The sequence below is a fragment of the Oculina patagonica genome, chromosome 10 (genome assembly GCF_052425735.1).
Source record: "Oculina patagonica isolate OP01 chromosome 10, crgOcupat, whole genome shotgun sequence".
In the NCBI taxonomy this organism is placed as follows: Eukaryota; Metazoa; Cnidaria; class Anthozoa; order Scleractinia; family Oculinidae; genus Oculina; species Oculina patagonica.
Window position 1 is genome coordinate 731,846 of NC_135767.1, and position 22,696 is coordinate 754,541.

At 37.2% G+C, this 22,696-nt stretch overlaps 2 protein-coding genes across 2 annotated transcripts in view; one reads left to right on the forward strand and one right to left on the reverse strand.

Moving 5' to 3' along the window:
- Window positions 1–943: 943 nt before the first annotated feature.
- LOC144628241 (protein BRICK1-like) lies at window positions 944–4,242 on the reverse strand. Its single transcript, XM_078486312.1, has 3 exons — window positions 4,088–4,242; window positions 1,948–2,030; window positions 944–1,345 (listed from the first exon to the last, which is right to left on the reverse strand). Exons 1-3 carry the CDS (start codon window positions 4,194–4,196, stop codon window positions 1,319–1,321), a joined length of 219 nt encoding a protein of 72 aa, XP_078342438.1. The 5' UTR covers window positions 4,197–4,242; the 3' UTR covers window positions 944–1,318.
- A 5,023-nt stretch (window positions 4,243–9,265) lies between these two features.
- The window catches only part of LOC144628240 (stabilin-2-like), an 84,295-nt gene continuing 70,864 nt past the window's right edge, over window positions 9,266–22,696 (forward strand). Inside the window, exons 1-15 of the mRNA XM_078486310.1 lie at window positions 9,266–9,754; window positions 11,929–12,008; window positions 12,835–12,904; window positions 14,587–14,691; window positions 15,159–15,278; window positions 15,688–15,813; window positions 16,225–16,301; window positions 17,028–17,161; window positions 17,630–17,690; window positions 18,267–18,434; window positions 18,547–18,693; window positions 19,278–19,415; window positions 19,806–19,868; window positions 20,329–20,451; window positions 20,919–20,969. Coding sequence (XP_078342436.1) covers window positions 9,415–9,754; window positions 11,929–12,008; window positions 12,835–12,904; window positions 14,587–14,691; window positions 15,159–15,278; window positions 15,688–15,813; window positions 16,225–16,301; window positions 17,028–17,161; window positions 17,630–17,690; window positions 18,267–18,434; window positions 18,547–18,693; window positions 19,278–19,415; window positions 19,806–19,868; window positions 20,329–20,451; window positions 20,919–20,969 — 1,803 coding nt within the window. The 5' untranslated portion in view covers window positions 9,266–9,414. The remainder of the gene's footprint in view (window positions 9,755–11,928; window positions 12,009–12,834; window positions 12,905–14,586; window positions 14,692–15,158; window positions 15,279–15,687; window positions 15,814–16,224; window positions 16,302–17,027; window positions 17,162–17,629; window positions 17,691–18,266; window positions 18,435–18,546; window positions 18,694–19,277; window positions 19,416–19,805; window positions 19,869–20,328; window positions 20,452–20,918; window positions 20,970–22,696) is intronic.

The window sequence follows — 22,696 nt, forward strand, 5'->3', positions numbered from 1 at the left end:
TTTCCATGAAATGTAATGTTTTAAAATAAAAATGTCAAAACTTTTTGTGAAATAACATTAAGGACATTTTGTAGATAATATTGCAATTAGCTGTACAGCAGGTATAACCATTTTGTTGCTTAGCAACAGTTTTAATAGTGTTAGTCAGTGTGTAGAATATAATTATTTGTTAGTTTTAGCAACACCAAATTCGTGCAAGTGTATTTTTGAGATGCTGAATAAAACACAACAGGTCTTGTCCTGTTATCATGTCAGTGATGTGTGTTTAGTATTATCTTCATTTAAAGGAAAAGAAAGTGAGTTGCAGTGTCCTTATAGAGCAGTGGACTCCAAATGGAGCAGTCCAGGTTCAAATGCTGTTCTTGGACAAGACGCTGGGATTTTCATTCGCGGCAGGATTCCCTCCAAGATTACCAGCGGGATTCGAGGTGGGATCCCAGCAAGATTATGACTGCCAGGATTTTCATTCCTAGAGGGTTTGCCACCAAATTCCCGGCGGCCATAATCTTAGTACAAAGTAAAATTCTCGGGGGGAATCTTGATAACTACCCTTGCAAGTATAAAGTATTGTGGAGCCTGAATTCAGTTATGTATAATTGTTAAGCATTGAAATCATTTTCAAACCACCCTCTGAAAGACATTGATTTTTCAGGTAAAGTTGTTGATGTTATTATTATGTTTAAGATTGCCTCCTTTTTTTGTGAAGAAATATTTTGGGGTGCCCCCCTCCTTTCCACCTTATGCCCCTTCCCATTATTAATGACCAAAACCCTTAACAGATCACCATTGTCAATACATAATGTATACAAATTCTGTTTACTGGTTTCTATGCACTTCTTGTAACTTACTAGTTGGGAGAATTTGAGGATGTTTGAATGGAGACCAGTCAGAAGAATTGGTAAAAAAAAAAAAAAAAAAAAAAAAAAATTACATAAAAGTTACAAAATCTGTACTTTGATTTATTGTCTATGTAAGAAATTTCTTTGTGTACATTATGTCACTATTGCCCAACAATATAGGGCTTGGAACCCATACTGATGTTGCTTCTTGTTCAAATTTAAAAGTAAAACAGCAGTTGATTTATCTATCAGACGAGTGTAAAACTGTGACTCAAGATTCTACTATACTATTTATGATACAAATATCAAAACTACACAGCTGTTGGTCTATAACCTGATTCATATAAAAAAAATGTTGAGGTAGCCAAAGCGTGCTTTATTTACAAAATGCATTATGGATTAAATTTTTGGATGGTGGCTAATTCACTTTACACCAGGTTTTCTCAACACCGCTTCCTCCAGCACCAGTTAAATGTACATCATGATAGTGTCTCGCCTTTTGTCACCTGGGAAAAAAATAAACAATTCTTTAGTTTTCAAGAGTAATCAAAATCTTATTTCTCCTTTGTTTTTTAGTCAAGTAGACACTAGATGAGAATAAACAATGCTTTCCCATATGGACGTAGCAGAGAGAAGTTTTGTTTGGCCCCTGAGAGGAATATCAGAACTTACATTGTGCACTCGGGTTATTTGAGAACACGTCTTTAAATATTATGTAGAAACTCTTGCCTGTGGCTCATGTTATTCTAAACGCTGGTTTACACTAGTGACATAAGCACAAGCATAAGTACAAACATAACCACAAGGATGTTCACACTTGCGATAAGCACAAGCAAGTGTGCACAGTGCTTTAGAAAAAATTGCTTATGCTTGTGCTTACAAGTATTTCACCTCAGTGCACACTAACATTTCCTTGTGCTTATGCTTGTGCTTGTGTTTATCGCACAAGTGTGGATGCCGGTAAAATTTCTCCCATGTTCTGAAATTCCTGTTCTGTTTACTATGGCATAATACATTGCTTTTCCATTATTTGCTAAATATATAGTGAGTTATAACAGCTTGCTTGATTTTAAAGCTGTGAAGGTCTGCTGTCAATCAGTATACTCACTCTGGCTTCAATATATTCCACTCTCTGTTCCAGTAATGTTAGCTTCTCATTTATTGTTGCTAATCTTGATCTACATGACATGTCTGAAAAATGGAGAAAAAGGATTTTGGCTTTCTTTTCTTGAAGGGACCCACGCTACGGGAAATAATTTATTTTCTGCATGAAGCACTAAATGCAAAAGCAGATGATTTGTGAGTTGCTTGCAAATCTTAGGTCAAAAGTACTTGACATGTACTGGAAGTTGATATAGGCAAATTGCTGTAGTCAATTTAGAAAAGCTGGCACCTTGAGCATTAGTCCTTTGTCAGAGCAAAGAGATGGGAGGCACGGCGGCCTAATGGTTAGCGTGTTCGACCCCGAGTTTGACTCCGGGTTCGAAGCCTGGCCGGGGTGCTGCGTTGTGTTCTTGGGCTAGACACCTTACACTCACAGTGCCTCTCTCCACCCAGGTGTATAAATGGGTATCCGCGAATTTACTGCTGGGGGGTAACCCTGCGATGGACTAGCATCCCATCCAGGGCGGAGTAGCAATACTCCTAGTCGCTTAATGCTACGGAAACCGGGATAAGCTCCGGCTGTATGGGCCACTTTGCTCAGACACAGACTTTTACTTAGAGCAAAGAGAAAGGGCTAAATGCTGGAAACATCATCTTTTCATAATTTTACCTTTATCAACTTCGAGTTGATAATCAACTATTCATGTTTCACTTGCCCGCTGCGCTGACGCAGCAACACATCCAGTTTTATGACAAACCAACAACATGGGTTTAGAGCACTCTGGTTAGGCAAAGCAACTGCAGATTTTAGGTTTAAAGTATGAATACTTTACAACAGCCTTTCACTGCTCCTGCCAGTTTGGTTTTTGCAAGTGCCAAACTGGTTAAGAGGTGGCTGTATTTACAGGGAGCAGGGATGGCGCAGTGGTGAGAGCGCACGCCTCCCACCAATGTGGCCCGGGTTCGATTCCGGCCCGGTGCCATACGTGGGTTGAGTTTGTTGTTGGTTCTTGTTCCTGCTCCGAGGGTTTTTCCGTTTTCCCTCCACAAAAACCAACACTCCAAATTCCAATTCAATCTTGGATGCACGTACACGTCTTTACGAGCTCCTGAGCTCTTCCATGTCACGTGGGTAAATAAAATACATTTTTTTTTCCTGTAGCACAGCATGTACATCGCTTAATACACAGTAAGGACGACCAGGAACCCAAAGGAAAGAAACAAACAAACAGTGATCAAGTACCGGGTGTGGTTGTTCAATGAGTGGCAGATATCACAAAAACAGTGAAAATATGCTATAATTTAAAAGGTTGTCTGATATCTAGGATACTGGTGTATCAAATAGAATTGATACCTTTGCCATGTTGCATAAAGAGTTTTGAAATGGGATATCTGTATGTCAAATAAAATTGCTTTGTCATAAACCGTTTTACAGATACGGCGACCATAATATTATTGATTTTGCCCCCTTGGCATTCTATAGTGCTTATTGAAATGATTTATTCTCTTATTGTGATAATCCTGCAATTACCAAAAGAGAAGAAAAAATATATTATAGGATGCTTTGGGGGTAAAATCAATATCTGTAAAACTGCCTATGTTGCATAAAGGATTTGGAAAACTGGGGGCGCACCACGACCTAACAAGCATCCACCCACCCCACTCCATCACCCCCCCCCCCTAACCCCCACCAACAGCAATTGCCTATCTTATGTTGTACTAAAACAAGGATTTCTGGACAGAATGTCAGACTGTACTGTAAGAGACTCGATTAATATAATTGTGGTGACGTAAAAATAGCAAATCAAGCAAGCAGGGAGTTGTACATGCACAAACTATTAAGTTGGGACACTGGCAATATTATAAATTGGGTTCCTTTCCCGGGGTGGATTGTAGTCCCCTTAAATAGTTTCCCTCTTGTACACCATATGCTTCAAAACGTGGTGCCTTTATGGCGAGTATATTCACAAAACAGCGATGGGAAACAGAGGGGAAATAGAAAAGCTATATATATATGTTTATGGAAATGTAATAAAATCAAACAAGGGTGGGATTTAAATATCGTGCCAAAAAAGTGTAGTTTCGTGTGATCAGTCAGTTCTGGTTAGTTAGTTACATGTACTTGATCCAAAATTCTAACTTACCGAACTCGTTAAGGAACTCGGCGATCTTTTTAATTCCTTCAGAGACAATTTCAATGAATTCTCTGTTCTCCCAATCCTGCTGAATCTGTTGTTGAACTTCGGTACTCATCGTGAATTTTCGCCAAGAAACATCAAGCAACTCGAGCCTTCTAATTCCTGTCAGCGGACTGTATTCTTATTTGAGGCACATGCGCTTTTTCGATTCGGATCCAGACTTCTCCCGAGAACAAACATGGCCTCCTTTGACTTCGCGGCGCACTATATGCAAATGAATATTTTTTCTTTGAGTAAAGACGGGCAAATAAGAGAGGTCAGTAATAATTAGATCTTTAATGAGGCTCCTTATTAACTCATACATTCCTGTAGATATTGTTTTCGGGATTAGGTAATGATTTCTTTACGTGATGAAGAAGTTTAATGAGACATATTTCCTATTTACACACTGATTTACATAGCGCGCGCTTTTTAATTCCAAAAATTTAATGCATCCATTTCAATACGATAATGCCTAAAATATAAACAAGAAATTTAAAATTTCTTTACTCTTACCATTTAAGAAGCTGTGCTATTGTTTTACCTCGAATTTTGTCGTTAATGTGCCATACAAACAGAGGCTGAGAACTCTAAAATTATAACATTGTTTTGGCAGTACAATATAAAAGACCAATAAAGGTCGTCCTGAAAATCCTCCCGTCTTTTTCAAAATCATGACGTGCGATGCTTAAAGTAGTTTTGCAATGCCTCAAATAGCTTCGTTATCGCAAAACTTTGGTGTTTTTCAGAAGCGGCATCACCCCCTTACCCCCCTCCCCCCCGACCCCAGCCGGCCATCCCTCACATACATGTATACACTGTTGTTTTGTCACCAATGCTCGTAGTATTCATTCCGTTTTTCATGATGTCAAACTTGTGTTCGTTTTGGGTGTTCTCTGTTTAAAAACATAGAAAGCTTTTGTAATTTATCATGATATTTGCATTGGTATTTGTTGAGCTTGGAAATCCAGATGCAAAGAATTCATCAGGAGGGGAGGGGGGGGTACTTAAGATGAACAAGCGTGGGTGGTGTATGTATAAAATTAGGGGATAATTTTGTAGTTTTTGGGAGCTGGATATTGGGGTAGCTAGGGTAGGGTGTGTGTGAGGGGGGTGGGGGTGGAGGTTGTGTTTGGTTGCATGTAAGAAGTGGCACACAGATCTATCAGTTCTATCACTCTGATGATGATCATATTGATTGAAAAAGTTTAGTCATATTTTCAACAGCTTTTAACCTTATTTTAAGATGGTTTCCGCACAACTTTCGAGCAATACAGGCAAAAATAAAGTTACCAAAAAGACCTCTTGGCATGGCAACAGTTTTAGTACAGCTATCAAAAACCTGCCAAAAATTTAGTACTCGAGCTGACCCCGCGAGAGAAAAATGGATTTGAAGTTGTCTATATTTCAGTTAAAACGGACGTTTTGCGCCAGTTCAAAACAAAATGGCGCGCGTTTTAAACATTTTTACGAGGTTTGACTTTAATTTTCTCGGGAATGCTTTAGAATTTAATTGCGGGGTCACTAAGATAAATGAATTTCGATAAGATCTATTCAATAGTATACAAAATGTTGCCGTGCTATGAGTGGATTTTTGGTACTTAATTTTCGCACTCATTGCTCGAACTTTCAGCGGAATCCGTCTTAATATACAGTGGAACCTCCATTTAACGAAGTGCCAAGGGACTGATGAAATTTGTTCGTTATATCGAGGGTTCGTTATATCGAAATCCTCGATATAACGAATTCGCGGAAAAACAACCAAAATGTTCGTTATATCGAGGTAAAGTTAATCAGTTTGTAACGCTGTTACGTTGCACTCCGTACACAGCATTGCCGGATATTATCGATTTCTGAAAAAAACATTTATAATGCATAATATATGCCCATAGATTTGGACATATGTATTTGAACTTGTTTCCTTGTTAGAGGGTTAAAGGATTTTCATCCTTGTTGGTCTGTTTCGCATTCTTATTTTGTCACGTGTTGACTGAAATTCGTTATATGGAGATACATTTTATAACGAGGATTTCGTTATATCGAGGTTCGTTATATCGAGGTCCTGTTCCATACATTTTACTGTAACTTTGGACGGGCTGAAGAATAACGTTCGTTAAACCGAGGACTTCGTTATATAGAGGTTCGTTAAAAAGAGGTTCCACTGTAGTTCTATTGGCATGATATTACAGCTACATGTAGCCCAGCTATGCAGTTAACTGAAGAAATGCTGTTTTGTGTAAACCTGCATAACATTTGTCCGTGAACAAAATCAGATACAAGATTCAAAGTTTGTTTCCATAGCAACAAATACAGGGTTCAAACATACTGTCACTTATGCATTCTGAGGGTAGTACATTTATAAATCCCAGTATTTTCCTAATACTTTATAAGCTACAAGAAAACTTGGTACTGATTTTTTCTGGCTTGGAGATTCCTTGAAGTTACCCATTTTTGTCACACAGCTTTTTGTTTTTTGTTTTGCACCAAAAAAGATGAAAAACAAAACAGAAACTCAAACAGAAAAATAGAGTATGCCAGGACTGTAAAATTTCCACAGTTGTTTCCTCTCAGAATTGCAAAGTAATTCATTTGTTACTATCTGGCAAGTTGTTACCAGTAGTATGGTAAACGAAGCACTTGAAAACCAACACCTAAAGCACCCAAAACTAAATTAAAGCGAGTTATGATTGTTTCATTTTCAAGTTCTGAATGCTTCGTTTTCGTAGCCTGCGTGCCAGGCGTAAAATGGGACAGGCGAGGAAAGGAAAAAACGCAGTCCCCTCTTCCTTCTTTTCCTCTCCTCCCCACCTCCCCCCCCCCCCCCCCCACTTTTCGACGCCTGCTACGCAGGCTACATTTTCGTGTTTTGGGTTATTGGTACTTCTGGTTTTCGTTTTTGGATCGTAAGCTCCACCCAGCTGAGAAGGAGCCCCAAAAGAGCTGTCATGATGTTAAATACTTATAGTAGTCAAGTGGGGTAACGAAAGCACCAAAAAAAAAAAAAAAATGACAAGACACAAAGGAACAACTAAGAAGCTTGTTGAAGATCGAGATGTGTGGATCGCGCAAAAATTTACACCAAATTTTCCAGATGCGCCATCCTTTGGCATATACTAAAACCCGAAACGAAACGAGGCGAAACAACCGAAACGAAACAAAACGGTTAGCTTTTACTCCGGTTTGCGGCGGTTGTTCCACCGGTGCGGTTAGTTCCACACCGGTTTGCTTGCGGTTAGCTTTTAATTGTTAGTTAGGGTTTCGTTTCGTTTCGGTTGTTTTGTCGTTAGTACATGCCCCATTACTTAGCTCTGTCATGCAAATGAAATGAACATTTGACGTTTTCCCCGCATGGTTTCACTTTTTGTCTGACAACATGTCTCATTAACCCTTTGTTACAACGTTTCCGTTTTGAACTCAAAAGGAACTTGACAAGTTGCTTAAGGAAACATTGTCTGGCACCGTATAAAATTTCAAAGTAAGATTTTTCGTCTGGCTACTGCCCTGAACTACTACAAATTACAAGCAACAACAAGAAGAACAAGATTATGCACTTTTGATAGAAACCTCCACCAGAAGGGAATAACCGTAAAGTAGCGCGCGCATGTTTCCCCAATGATTCCCAGTTTTGCCACACGGAAAGCAATGTTTACAGCGCCAATATTTTTGTCTCCAAAAAAGAAGTAAAATTTGCTTCTGCTGCACGACAGAAACATTCAGTGTTTCCGCGCGCATAGAACCATGGCAAACCGAGGAAACAATTATGGGAACATGTTTTCTTGGTGGAACTGCTACAAACAGTTTAACACACGCGTTTAAAGTACGTACGAGCAGAATTCGTTTTATTCATAACTCGGCCACTAGTTCAGTGAAATCCCGATTTCTTTTACCCCACGAGAACTGAGGGGGCGTTGGGGCCAATTAGAAACCGCAAAACCGCACAAAAAAATCATTGAAAACCGGAAAACCGAAAACCGCATACAAAACCATCTGGACTTAAAATTTACACACCCAATTTGTAAAATCGTCATTATAATCGTCCTGATCCATTGGCGACTCTTGGAGCATATTGACCAAGCTATATTTCTTCACGGCATTTGTGGATGCCATGATCCCGAATCCTGCACATCTTATCTAGTCTCTGTTTAAATTAGTCAATGAATTTCGCAAAAATCATCTACTGAATTGCAATACAGGACTTTGGGGGAATTTTCCGATCGCAAGTTTATTTATTTTTTGCTGAAAACCGAAAACCAAATGCTCAAAAAGGAAAAAGCGCAAACCGCAAAAGACACCAAAACTGGCGAATCAAAAGTGGTTTCCCTTCTCTAAGGCGAACACTATAACTTTACCCCCAATTTTTAATTCCTGATTTTTCCCAGTCGAATCAGTTTTCGTTTCGATTGGACTGTATATAACTGGAATTATTATTCAACACATGCGCGCGCTCTCTATATGTCAATTTAGTTCTTCTCCTCCTGCATTCCTCGTTTGATTCTTTTTTTTTTTTTTTTTTTAAAAAAATTTTCTTTTTTTTACCCCCCCCCCCCCCCCAAAGCCATTCCCCCCAGAAAAAAAGATTTTTTTGTACACATTTCGATTACAATCTGTATTCGTGTCAGTTCTCTCAAGTTGGGACCAGCTATTTAGGTGGCGAGCACTGGTGAACAACAAGGACAGCTACCATTTTTATTCGAGCCGTACCTTTAATATGTAAAATGGACACTACAAATTGATCTTTTATAACTAATAACTTAAATTTTCAAAACGAACGGCAAAATTTCAATGTTAAAACTGCACAGTAGCTTTTGTTTTAAAGATCTTTGAATGGTTATGGTACTCAAAAGAGTTATTTGCGGAAGTGTCTCGGGTCAGTGATTTCATAAAGTCGAAAAACAGCTGATTACTGAAGTCCAAATTCAGCTTTTCCTCGAAAACTTGCCAAAAGTCTTCCTACATTTTCTGGTGACAAATTGATTTTACTTCAACACGATTAACTCAAGACCAAGATAGGAAAATTTCGTAAATATCCTTTCACAGGAAAGCAACGAAGATGTTGGCTAGCCCCTTTTCAAATATAGATCTTGTGCATTTCACTCTTGATTTCATTGGTCGATCGATGTAAACATTACATATGTAAATTATGGAACCCAATCGGTTCTTTTTATACTCGTGAAGTCCTTGAACCCGCTTGCAGCACGAAAACTTGAAGAGGTTCGCGATTTTACGACCTCCCTTGGTTGGGAAATATTTACACGCGTCCATCTGACTTCAAGTGAGGTGTTCCACGGCGCGCCATGCCGAAACCATCGCGGATCGCCGCAGTGATCAGGACATTTTTCACCCTTTGTGTATTTTTCCTGCCGTCGGTTTTAACAGCTAACCGATGCGACAGACAAGTCGATAGCTATGTGTGGAGCAATTGTATGGAATGTTCAGTGAATGCCTTCCTTCCAAATCCTTGCCCGACGGGTTATAGTCAAGTCACCAGCGGAGAAGGAGAACAGCGGTGCTCGTATCGCGTACATTTTGGCTTCAACTTCGGTTTAATGAGCGTTCCAGGATGCCAGCATAATTGTACGAGGAAAGTTACGCAAAAAGAGTGCTGTGTCGGGTTTTGGGGACAGGATTGTCAAGGTATTGTATCGGTAAAAAATTCAATCTTGTTTGTAAGCACCCTACAATTTGACAACACGTTTTAATCGCAATTGGCTTTGTCTCGTTGTGAAGGAAATGTAAACATTGCCTAATTTTGACAATTCTGCTTGCAGTTGAAATTCACCGGGCATTTTTCTTTCTTCTACGAAACGTATATTGGCTTAGCAATCGTATATGATCCTCACGAAAAGATTTTGTGGTAATAACTGTAAGTAAATTTACACGAAGTTAGAGTTACTCCGAGAAAATTTGGCGCGAAGAGATCGTGTTACAAAATTTCGCGGGAATGTTCTGAAAGGTTTCGATGGAACATAGTGTTTTCATTTACTTATAAATTATTTTGTATTTGTTATAAGGATTGAATTATTTTTAAACGGTTAAAAGCCGATATATTCGGTTGGAAATGTCAACGAAAACGTATTAAAAAGGTATATTGAGTTTTTCAGTTTATTTGCTACAAATTTGAGTAAATGTTGCTGTTTTGGTTTTTGGAATATTCGACAATGTTGAATTGTTGTCACGCATTTGCACGTTGTGTATTCGTAGACTGTTTTTTTAAAAATGAAAAATGAATGAAACAGCATGATAAAAATTGCATTTTTATTCGCAGACATTCAAACAGCGCATTTTTAATAACAAACTTCTTCAGTCACCATATCATTATGAAACGTGATTTCATCTTATACCTTATCTCTTATAAATTGTAGCAAAAATGCGCGTTTTTGCTCTGTAGCTTTTTTATAATTCCCTGCAATTCTTGCGATATTGAGCTACAGCTTCAAAGCTTGTAAATATCCGGCACTCTATTTCATCAGCTCACGTTTTCTCAAATATAATTAGGAGTTCTGTAAAAGAAAGTTAGAGTTTTATTTTTATTTTAAACAGCTGAGACTTGCCACCTGCATGTGATTACCGACTTCGCCTAATTTGTCGTAATTAGACATTTGAACCAAATTGTATGCATTAAAACTTTGAACCAAATTGGAAATGCCAAGAATAATGAGTCAACAACTGGTAAACAGCCTTCCTTCTATTTTAAGAAATTGGCAGAGGATTTTGCTACTTTTGACACTGTACACATATTTATGAACTAAACCTTGCTTAATCTAATATCTCTTTATTCACTCAAACTTTAAATGGTTATTGAGGGTGTATTATACTTTGGCAGTCAGGCATATAAAGCCTATTTTGAGTGCGGTCTGAGGTCACATTCTTTATTATGTGGCGGTTTACCGGTCAAGAAATTTATGGCGGTCTCAGTCTTCAGGAGAAAATAAAAGCAACTTGCAGTCTAGGAAGAACAAAATATGGCGGTCTGAGGACTGTACGACCGCCTATAATAGATCCTCTTTATTATTTGTGAAAATAGTGTGAATAAAATTGACATTACATATGCATGGATCATGTACACTGTAATTAGGACGTGCTGTAATTCATCGGTTTTTTCTTATATAAAAGTAGTGAATTTATTTTTTATCAGCCTAAAGATTATTTTAACCACCTTGATGTGATTTAAGGTGGTTTGTTTTTGTTTTGCATAACCTTTCAGTTCTCGATACAGTCTGCTCCTTTTGGCCAAGTAAACACCTGGTGGTATAAGAGGGTCTTGAAAGGGGGGGGGGGGGGTAGGGGGGGTGTGTGGGGGGGGGGGGGAGTGGGGGTGGGGGATATAAAACTCCATTTTCTAGCCCAAATTTTGCCGACATCCCATTTCCCTGCCTATTGATTTCCCAATTTTCCAAATCCCATTATCAGTTCTAGTGTTTATTTGTTTGTGATTCCCAGTCCCAGTGACCCAAATCCCATTTTTCCAGTAAAAATTGGCCGAATTCCCAGTTCCCACTTTACCCTTTCAGGCCCCTCACATTACAATAAAATTTTTCCCTACAACTAGTAAAAGTGATTTTTATCTAATTTCGCCTTTTAATAACATTGCACTGTCAATTACATCAAGCAGAATGATTATGAAAATGAAGAAAAATAATCAATTTCATCATTTCAAAGCAAAATATTGAAAAAAGCAATATGTTTTTGAAACAGCGCTTTTTTAGTGTTTTGAACGAAGCATCAAAAAATGTCATAATCAAAAATAGTAGTTAATTTTAATTAGTGATTATTTGGTTTAATGATTGTTTTCATGTATGCTGTCACAGTGTGTCCTGGTGCTCCTGCATGCAGTGGGCGTGGCTCCTGTAGTGATGGAGTGAGTGGTAATGGGACATGCACTTGTCAGGTAAGAATGAATAAAGACTACTGGTAACTATAGTTCAAAATACAGTAACTTGGGGGTGGGGGCACTTCATTCCTGGGATCTCCCTCCTACCCCAGGAGGGGGTGGGGTAAAGAGGAGGACAGAAAAGAGAGCGAGAGACTTTAAGAATGAGGTTGGTTGGGGACTCTGGAGGCAGAGAGAGGATGATTCAATTGTGAGTCCCAGGTGTATAAATGGGTACCAGCAAATTTAATGCTGGGGGTTGAACCTGTGATGGACTAGCATCCCATCCAGGAGATAGTAGAAATACTTCTAATCACTTCATGCTACAGAAACCAAGATAAGCTCCAGCCTGTTGAGCCACTGGCCTCGTATACAGACTTTCCCTTGATAGACTAATTAGGGTTTGTACGGGTCATGGAAAACCCGGAAAGTCATATATTTTTTTATTTTTTTTTCCGGTTTGAAATTTTTGGTTTTTTTTATTTTTTTTTTGGGTGAATTTTTGGTTTTTTATTTTTTTTTTTCGGGCTGGGGAGTGTTGGAATTTTTGTGTGGGGGGAGAAGGGAAATGAAAAAGTGTTTATTTTTATAAAAAAAAATGGGGGTTTTTTTTTTTAAAAAAAAAAAAAAAAAAAAAAAAAAAAAAAAAATATTTTTTAAAAATATAAAAAAAAAAAAGAAAAATTAATTTATTAAAAAATATAAAAAATAAAAAAAAAAGAAATGGAAAGTAATAATTTTAAAAAAAAAAAAAAAAAAATATTATTTATACCACTATTATTGTAGCACCGACAGTTAAGTTGTTGTTAATTGACGTGTTTTGGTTTTTGTATGTGTATATCAGGATGGCTTTCAAGGATTTGCATGTGAACTTTGCAAAGATTCAAACAAGTTTGGCAGCTACTGCAATGCAAGTAAGTGTTACTGCTGGTACATGTAGACTACATTCCCAGATGTGTTTACTTTGGACATTTTTCATAAATTTTAGTTCTTTACTGTAGTGTTAGATCAGCTAGGAGTAGACCAGTTTCTCCAAATTTTGTCAATTAAATCATCAAAGATAATTTGAAAAAAAGACAACATGGGCTAAGATTGCTCCCTCAGTCAATAGACATATCTCCCCCCCTTCCCCCAGTAGGCTTACAATAGATAGTTGAGTAATGATGAGTAAAGTAGTAGTCAGAATATTACAGAAGATGTGGAATGTGATCAGACGGGACTGGACAACTGGAATCTTTTTTCTAAAAAAGAATTATTGATTAATACAAAGGAAAATACAAAAAAATGGTAGTAACCTGTCCCGGCCACTTCGCGTGTGCGACTTCCACACGGACTGCCTGATGTCCGAGAGCCGCACTGCGTGCCCGAGACGTGAGCGGACCAAAGTCAGCCAGAAAAGAGTATTAGATACAATACAGTTGGACTCTTTTTCTTTCTTTTTCTTTTTTTAAATTGCTCACAAAACAGTTACGTGGCACTACATTTACAAAACTTACAATACAAGAGAGAACAAAACTTACAGTAAACTAAAAAAAGGTAGCAAAGTGGACGTATATATAAATATAGTACAATAAATTTTTAAAAGGTATTTTGAGATAGATAACAATTAGAAGAGCGAGAAATAAAAAAAAGTGTGAATGGAAGAAAATGATAATTATTGGACTCTTGCAATACATGTGGTAATTAAATTACACATTCAAGTCTTGTATAAATTTGCAGCTTGAAATTATCTGAGACAGTCGGATACTTAAGTGACCACTTGCTCATTATATTGAGTTATAGTGAATGCATTTTCATATCTTTATATCTAACATCAATATTGAATATTTTTAGACCTTGAAAACATCATTTAAGGATCCTTGATTGATCATAGTTATCTGATAAAGATCTTTGGCAGGTCTTTGAGGATCTATACAGATCCAGATGCTAGGTTTTTTCGCCAGGGATGCCAAATTAGTCCAAAGGCATTTCCTCTGAGGTTTATTTGAGTGACCACAATGTAATTCCAGGGATATTGCCTTTAGGAAAGTTACAAAACATGAAAATATAGGGCCAGTGTTGTTGAATCTTAATTTAAGATTTTGTCTGTTAATGGCAGCCAACTAGAGCAAAAATTTGCATATTGCAAAAACATCTCGATCAAAGCTAAAAATAAAGCTGTATTTCAAATCTTGCTTACATTGCAGATTTACAGAAGATAAACAATATTATTATTATTGGTCAAGTAATCATCACTCTATGCTTTTCTCCATTTCGTTAAGAAAAGAAAATCATCTGGTCAAACACACCTAATTGCAATTTACTGCAACTTTAGATCGCAGGACATGCTTCAATAAAGTCCAGTGAAAAAATATAATAGCCTTGCTTCGGCGGAAAAGGCAGAAATAAAAAAATATACCTATACAAAATATGGTCACTGAAACCATAAGCTTGCTCCCACCCCTGGCAAAGAGGGATACAATACAATTTTTGATTCAGAAACTTAGAAAACTGTAACTTAAAGTCACTTTGAAAAAAAGCGATTTGGCCTGTCTAACAACTTAACACTGCTCAATCTCTGAGCAGCTGATTTTTTTTATGGTTGATTTTATTTCAGCTTGTCTTTGTAAACATGGTCAGTGTGACAGTGGGCTAAATGGCACAGGACACTGCAGTCCAAACACTTGTCTCTTGGGATATACTGGGCTGAACTGTGACATAAGTAAGTTAACTTGGTAGCCTGTTTGTTGGGGGGCCTGTGCTAGGTGAAATAAAATAATGTACTAAGATAAGAAAAATAGTCGTGGTTTTATTCTTTCTCACATTAAAAAAAAGACTTTCTGTATGGTAACACAATTACTGGTTTCCCAGTAGTTTTCATTGTGGCCCTGAATCCACCAATTGAATTGGAATTTAGAAGTGTTGATTTTTGTGGAGGGAGGAAAACTGGAGAACCTAGAGAAAAACCCTCGGAGCAAGGATGAGAACCAACAACAAACTCAACCCACATATATATGGCCCCAGGTCCGGGAATTGAACCCAGGCCACATTGGTGGGAAGCGAGTGCTCTCACCATTGCACTATCCCTGCTCCCCCAAATTTACAAGTTTCTCCCAATTTACAAGTATTTTAGATTGAAATCATGGAAATTTATTTTAAATAAGCAGTTGTTTTATTATTTTTTTTAAGGATTGCCTAGCTGTGATAGGAATCTTACATGTGGAGTGAATGCTGATTGCTTCAAAATCAACAACACTGATACTTGTGTATGTGACCCAGGATACAGGAATACCAGTAATACATGTACTGGTAAGTGCTGTTTGTTCTGCTGTCCAAAATCAAGTGTCGCAATTTGTGTTTTATTGCATGGTTTCCAGAAAATCCCCCTACCCATCCCTTGGAAGGTCATTGGGAATTCTAAGGGGGTAGGGGCAGCCTCAAAATCCAAAATTTTTAAAAATGGGTGTGAAGCAAAACTGGAACCTCTGAGTGGAGACTGTTCCAAACCGAAACCTGTTGGGGGAGGGGGGGGTATGGATATTTTCTAAAACAAGACAATTTTGATCAGCTGTATCATGACTTAATTGTTTTCTGGTCAGTGAAAAGGGAAAGAAAAGTCATGGAATTTTTGTTATCTTCATGAGAGGCATCCATGTTGTGAAAGATTTCAACACACAGTTGACTGTTATTCTTGACTGGATTTTTTTTCTGTCCCAAGCAATAAATCCTTGTACTGATGGTAGCCATGGGTGTCACAGTAATGCAGACTGCAATTATCTGGGACCTGGGAAGAACAATTGCACATGTGCTGCAGGTTATAAAGGAGATGGAACTGTGTGCTTAGGTAAGATGACTTATATTTAACTATCAGAGTTATTTTTAGGATAATGAATTTACTGAATTACCCCACTAGCTGGGGGTGGGAAGCACTGACATGATATTTCATCAGCCCCATATATTGCAAATATAAGGCAACGATTGCATGTGGGTTTAGGAACCATGTCAAAAATTGCTATAGAAACGCTGATGACAAACCTAGTAAAAGTTTTTGACTCATTAGAGGAGAATGATTAACCTGCTACATGGGGGACTTGGATACTGCTTTTGATTAACAGACATGAAACTTTGTTGTCTGCTGGGAATTTGAAAAACAGAGATCCCATAAATCTGAGTCAGATTTTAAGTGACTCGTTATTTAGCATGTATGTTAGCCTTATTTTATTCATGTTAATCTTTTTAATTACTTTTTTTCTAGCAATTGACCCTTGTCAGAAAAATAATGGTGGCTGTCCATCTAACTCAACTATGTGTAATTATCTACAACCTGGAAAGGTAAAGACAAAATCAGTTACTTCTTATTTTTACTGCTTCTTTACATGCTTGAATGAAACAAACTTGTAGTGTTTTTATTTAGAAACACTGTTTCTCCTTAGGGAACAGATAGCCATTTGTATGATAATGTTAATTAGGTAGTGAAGGTAAACTGTAATTAAACAGTGAGACTTCTTTTGGTTTCTTGCGGTTTTTTTTTTTTTTTTTTTTTTTTTCCCCCCCCACTACTTTATTCTCAGGACCAATTCTTAATATACAATTGCCTTGTCAGGCATCTGATTCTGAGATTCAACCTGAGAGATTTCATATCAATATCAGTGGAATTCTGATTTTTAGAACCTCAAGAGGAAACAAATTGGGTGGGGGGGGGGGAATAAAATTGCATTGTGTTACTGCATGAGCAAAGCACAGCCCACAATACAACTTTTGGCTCAAGTTCTCAGGGGAGGGTTCAACAAAGCGGGATTCTGCCTTATTTGATACAGCGCTCTCGAGACAAGTGCAGAGTTTCTCTGACTGGTTGTTCCCCAGTTTTGAATTTCTGCATTGAAGGGACAACCTATAGATCTGATATACTATAACCATCTCTGTAGAGCTAATGTCATCTGTTTAGAATGCTTGGGGATGCATTTCAGATATCACTGAAGCAGAGAAAGATTTATGATCAAAATGAATCAGATTATTGAAAATTATAATTTCATGTCAGCGTTACTTTGTGTTTTGCAGAGTAACTGTAGCTGTCTTTCTGGATTTGAAAATTATACCAGTGGTGCTGGTTGTGCAGTGATTGATCTCTGTGAAAACAGTAGTGGATGTGATGTGAATGCTAACTGTACAATGGAAGGACCAGGAGTAAAGAGGCAAGTTAAATTTTTTTTTGTTTGAAGTATTGTCTGCAAAAAATCTCTGGCATAGAAAACTCTTATGGATAGAAATTGCATTCTTGTACAGTACGTGCAAAAGTAATGCAAAGGAAATCCGTTCTTTGTTCTCGTGAATTTTCGAAGAAATTTCTTCGAAATATCGAGACGTGTTTTGTTGCATTCCACGCGAAAAAATCTTGAACTTTGTCGAAAATTCGAGACAGCTAATTATTGAGGTAGACAAAACAATGACTTATCAAAATTCAAAGCAGCGAAATTCGTGGCATGTAGCTTACAATGTATGTTTGACCTATCAATAAACTAATGCGAAGCGTGTTCCATCAAGTTCATAACAGTTAAATAAATTATTTGAGCCCTGACAATGTAAAATACAACTGAAACATTGTTAGGGGCAAATGAAAGTGCATAATAATAATGTTACTTACTTAACATTTCCAACTTCAGGTGTTACTGTAAAGATGGCTACCGAGGAAATGGGACCACATGTTATGGAAGCATCATTCAGGTTCACAAATGTTTTGTGTTAAATGTGAAGTGTATAACTTAATGACGTTCTCTTGAAATGAAGATCACACAGCAGATCCTGAGAATTTGGTCTGGTTCATTAAGAGAATTATGCCTGATTCTCTTAATAATTATTTCACCATCTGTCTGGTTGTTGATGTATTGATATTAGGAACCTTCAGATAGAAGCAGAGGTATGAGCACAAGAATGAGTAGGAGCACAACTTTTTACAGTTAATGAGTATACATGCTCAAGATCATCTCATGTCATACCAATCTATGTATCAAATGAATGTAGTTCTCAGAGCTTCCACATCTACTGGCCAGTGACAGGGAGGTGCAATGGCTCTAAAGTCTCGATCAAACGCTCCATGATAGTTATAATTTTTTTTACATTAATCCTTTCTTGTTTTCCTCCTTTTTTTATATTTTTTATCTCCTACTCACAATTATCCTTTCTTAGAGCTAGATTGCCTGCAACATACAAATTTGTACTGTTCTCAAAGTTCCTTATTATAAGAAGACTGAAGTAAGGTGGTGATTGTTTGTATTTTTTCTGTTCTTCTTGTGTTGGCAGAGGGTAAAAGAACTGCACTTACAAGGCCCTGATGGACTGAAGGGACAACTCACTACTGCTATTGATTTGTTAACTGGTTCCTTTATGCACCAAGCTCTTGCTGGAGCAGGACCATTCACTCTTTTCTTAATGGTGGACAGTGCCTTTGCAAACCTCACTCAGGAAGAGGTAATGAATAATTCATTTTGAATCAGTTCATTTCTGAATCAGCTGTTGCAAGAAGAATGCACTTGTCACTTCATAGTATAATGATTATTTTTTCTATTTAATCCCCACTCAGCGGAGTGAGTTAGCAGCTAATATAGACATGGCCTCACATTTTGTCAGCCGACACCTGGTAGCAGCTGATTTAGATTCATTCGCATTGAAAAAGTATGGACAAGTCACAACACTACAGGGAATCAATGCAAGCATCTCAGAGTACCAGGTTTAAAAAGTTTCATGTACATTTTCTTAGTTGTTATTTGCCTTACTACATTCTGCCAGTCAGTCTCATAACTCTAGTCTTTAATTTGCTCCTTACTGTGCAAGCGTGACGAAACAAGCAACTTTCAAAGTTCTGTCGCAGGATTGATTTTGATTGGTTTTAAAAACAGTTAATTTAGCTGGGGGTATAGTTCAGCCATGCATGGCTTCAAAAGCTTGAGGCATGCACAGTTCAACTGGAAGGCCGATATTCTCTCAGACTTCCAATCAGACTTTCCAGGGTGCTCATTTGCCTATTGCTAGTCAAAAGGAAGGAAGACTCTGGTTACGAGATCTAGAGTGACTACCAGTAATGTAGTTACAAACTTAAGAGACCTGCTCAGTTTGTAAGGCATGTGATGTAGGTGCAGGTGAAAGGCGAAGTAAATGTAGTCCTTAGAGGGTTGAGTCTTGATATTGATTAAAGTGGCATGAGCTTCTCAAGAAATTACACATATGTATAAATTATGATTGGGATTTATCCTTTATTAAGACCCTGAAATGTTATGCTTTGAACACTAATGTCTCTGTTACTTTTGCATACAGAATGTCATGTATTTCAAACTGGATGGGCAGCCAGTGAATGCATCAGTGCTATTCCGTGATTTGTTGGCCGGCAATGGGATGATACATGTCATTGATAAGATAATGTGGCATGTCGGGGACTATCAAAAAACAAGCTCAGTAAGTTAAAAAATATACCGGTATATATTGAGATGCAGTAGAGTTAAGCTTTCATTTGAATGGCCACACTCATCTGTGGATATCTACTTTTATTAAAACTAGCAATAGTATATTGCAATTCGTGAGTTTTGATTGGTTAACAGGCAATGGTATATGAGCTCATATACCATTGACCACAAAATGGTAGCCGACACGTGTCAACGAAAACAACTGGGGAGCTTAAATTAATATTGCAATTCTTTGGGTGTTTTTTAATAAAACAATTATTCCACTCGTGCTTGTTGGATATGAGATTGTCATAGCCAACTCGGCGCTACTGCGCCTCGTTGGCTATCGACCATCTCGCGCTCGTGGAATATTTGTTAAATATACTTCTTTGTTCTTTTCCAGACATCATCACTTGAAGTTCTTTTGGGACAGAGTAGATTCACAATATTTGCATCACTTTTGCAGGTTAGTTGCAGTGACTAAGGGGGGTACTTTGTTGTTAAAAACCTTGCAAGAAATTGTTATAATGAGAATGAGAAATGTTTGTTCTTCTTGAGAATATCTTTGGGTTTTATATTGGCCTGCTTTTCATCTGCAGCGGAGTGATGTAGGTTGAGACATCTCATCATTTTGCACTTTTGGTAGATTTCTAAAAATTTAAAATATGTGAACCACAGTTAGTATTAGTCAAAAAGAAAATGTATGTTGGAGTCATGATCATTTTTTGTGCAAATTTACTGCAAGCTTTAAGAATAAAGCTGTTAACATTGGTAAGGTGGATGTTAATATTTGGAGAAAATTGTTTACCCTCTGTTATAGAGGCTAAGGTGTGAATTGTGATAGCTACAATGAATAAAATGTTGTTCTCATTCCACACTTCTTGTCACTGTCTAATTAACATGAAATTCCAACATTTTGTTTCTAGTCTTCTGGAATTGCTGCAGAGCTTAATGCTTTAGGTGCCCAGTTCACCATCTTGGTTCCTGTAAACTCAGCATTTGATAAGATCGACAACAGCACCATGAGATTCTTAACCACTACAGATGAGGTATGGAAGAAAATAAAGGTGGAAGTGCAAAGAATATAGGAGTGAAAAAAAAAACATCCACGGTAATCCTATTGGCTTTCCAACTTCTCCTGTGTTCTTTCAATGCTCAAAGTGTAAAGGTTGGTTGGTTACTTACATGTATATCAATCACTGAATTCAAATAGATTGTATTGTGGTAAACATATATCAGGGGTGGTTGTAGGGGGTACTGTAAAAATGTTACCCCCCCAACACCGCCCAGAGTGATAATTAAGGGATACTGCAAGAGTTGAGTTCTTTTGCTTGAGAACACAGCACAGTGATCACAACTTGGTTCAAACGAGACCTGAGGGCCGACACAAAACATGGCCACTATGCCTCGTCAATTAGAAAGCGCGACATGTACTCTCAAATCATCTTTTTGGACTCAAACTATGTGCTAGTTGTTATAAATGTATGGCCCACATGTATTTCTTTGTTGCCAATAGGGAAAGAGAAAGATGAAGTCACTTTTGAGAAACCACATTCTTACGGGCAAGGTTTGTTGAATTAAGGTGGCGCTTCTTATTGTTCAGCTATTTATTCTTTTGGTAGTCATCACAACCACAACGATTTCGCTTAAAGGATATTGAAAACTTGAATTTAATTTCATTAATTTAAAATTTTATTTAGATTTTTTAATTAAATTAAAATAAATTTTTAATTTAAAATTAATTTTGAATAAAATAAAATTTAAAGTCATTTAATTTAATTAATTATTTTTAAAATTAATTTGAAATTTAATTTTTCATTGGTAGGTTTCAAAGGTTTCATAGCTAGGTTTCAAAGGTTTTAAACGTTTCATAGGATTCAAAGGTTTCACAGGTTTCAAAGGTTTCATAGGTTTCAAAGGTTTTAAAGGTTTCATAGGATTCAAAGGTTTCATAGGATGCAAAGGTTTCATAGGTTTCAAAGGTTTCATAGGTTTCAAAGGTTTTAAACGTTTCATAGGATTCAAAGGTTTCATAGGTTTCAAAGGTTTCATAGGTTTCATAAATTTCAAAGGTTTCAAGGGTTTCAATGGTTTCAAAGGTTTCAAAGGTTTCATCCTTTTCAAAGGTTTCAAAGGTTTCATAGGTTTCAAAGGTTTCAAAGGTTTCATAGGTTTCAAAGGTTTCATAGGTTTCAAAGGTTTCAATTAAGGGTTTTATAGGTTTCATAGGTTTCAAAGGTTTCAAGGGTTTCAAAGGTTTCATAGGTTTCATCCTTTTCAAAGGTTTCAGGGGTTTCAAAGGTTTCATAGGTTTCATAGGTTTCAAAGGTTTCAAGGGTTTCAAAGGTTTCATAGGTTTCATCCTTTTCAAAGGTTTCAGGGGTTTCAAAGGTTGCATTGGTTTCAAAGGTTTCATAGGTTTCAAAATTTTTCAAGGTTTCAAAGGTTTCAAAGGTTTCATAGGTTTCAGGTTTCAAAGGTTTCATAAGTTTCATAGGTTTCAAAGGTTTCATAGGTTTCAGGTTTCAAAGGTTTCATAAGTTTCATAGGTTTCAAAGGCTTCATAGGTTTCATGGGTTTCAAAGGTTTCATAAATTTCATAGGTTTCAAAGGTTTCATAGGTTTCAAAGGTTTCATAAATTTCATAGGTTTCAAAGGTTTCATAGTTTTCAAAGGTTTCATGGGTTTCATAGGTTTCAAAGGTTTCATAGGCTTCATGGGTTTCAAAGGTTTCATAAATTTCATAGGTTTCAAAGGCTGCATAGGTTTCAAAGGTTTCATAAATTTCATAGGTTTCAAAGGTTTCAAAGGTTTCAAATGTTTCATAGGTTTCATAGGTTTCAAAGGTTTCATAGGTCGCAAAGGTTTCTTGGGTTTCAAAGGTTTCATAGGTTTCAAAGGTTTCAAATGTTTCATAGGTTTCGAAGGTTTTATAGGTTTGAAAGCTTTCATAGGTTTCAAGGGTTTCAATGGTTTCAAAGGTTTCATCAGTTTCAAAGGTTTCATAGGTTTCAGGTTTCAAAGGTTTCATAGGTTTCAAAGGCTGCATAGGTTTCATAGGTCGCAAAGGTTTCTTGGGTTTCAAAGGTTTCATAGGTTTCAAAGGTTTCAAATGTTTCATAGGTTTCGAAGGTTTTGTAGATTTGAAAGCTTTCATAGGTTTCAATGGTTTGAAAGGTTTCATCAGTTTCAAAGGTTTCATAGGTTTCAGGTTTCAAAGGTTTCATAGGTAATTCAAAGGTTTCAAGGGTTTCAATGGTTTCATAGGTTTCAAAGGTTTCATAAGTTTCAAAG

Excerpts from the sequence above, each read along its gene's own strand:
- LOC144628241 (XM_078486312.1), bottom strand. The coding sequence starts at position 4,196 with ATGAGTACCGAAGTTCAACAACAGATTCAGCAGGATTGGGAGAACAGA. Across the intron at positions 2,031-4,087 it reads CGAGTTCCTTAACGAGTTCG|ACATGTCATGTAGATCAAGA; the intron begins GTAAGTTAGAAT and ends TCCATTTTTCAG. Across the intron at positions 1,346-1,947 it reads TGGAATATATTGAAGCCAGA|GTGACAAAAGGCGAGACACT; the intron begins GTGAGTATACTG and ends TTTTTTTCCCAG.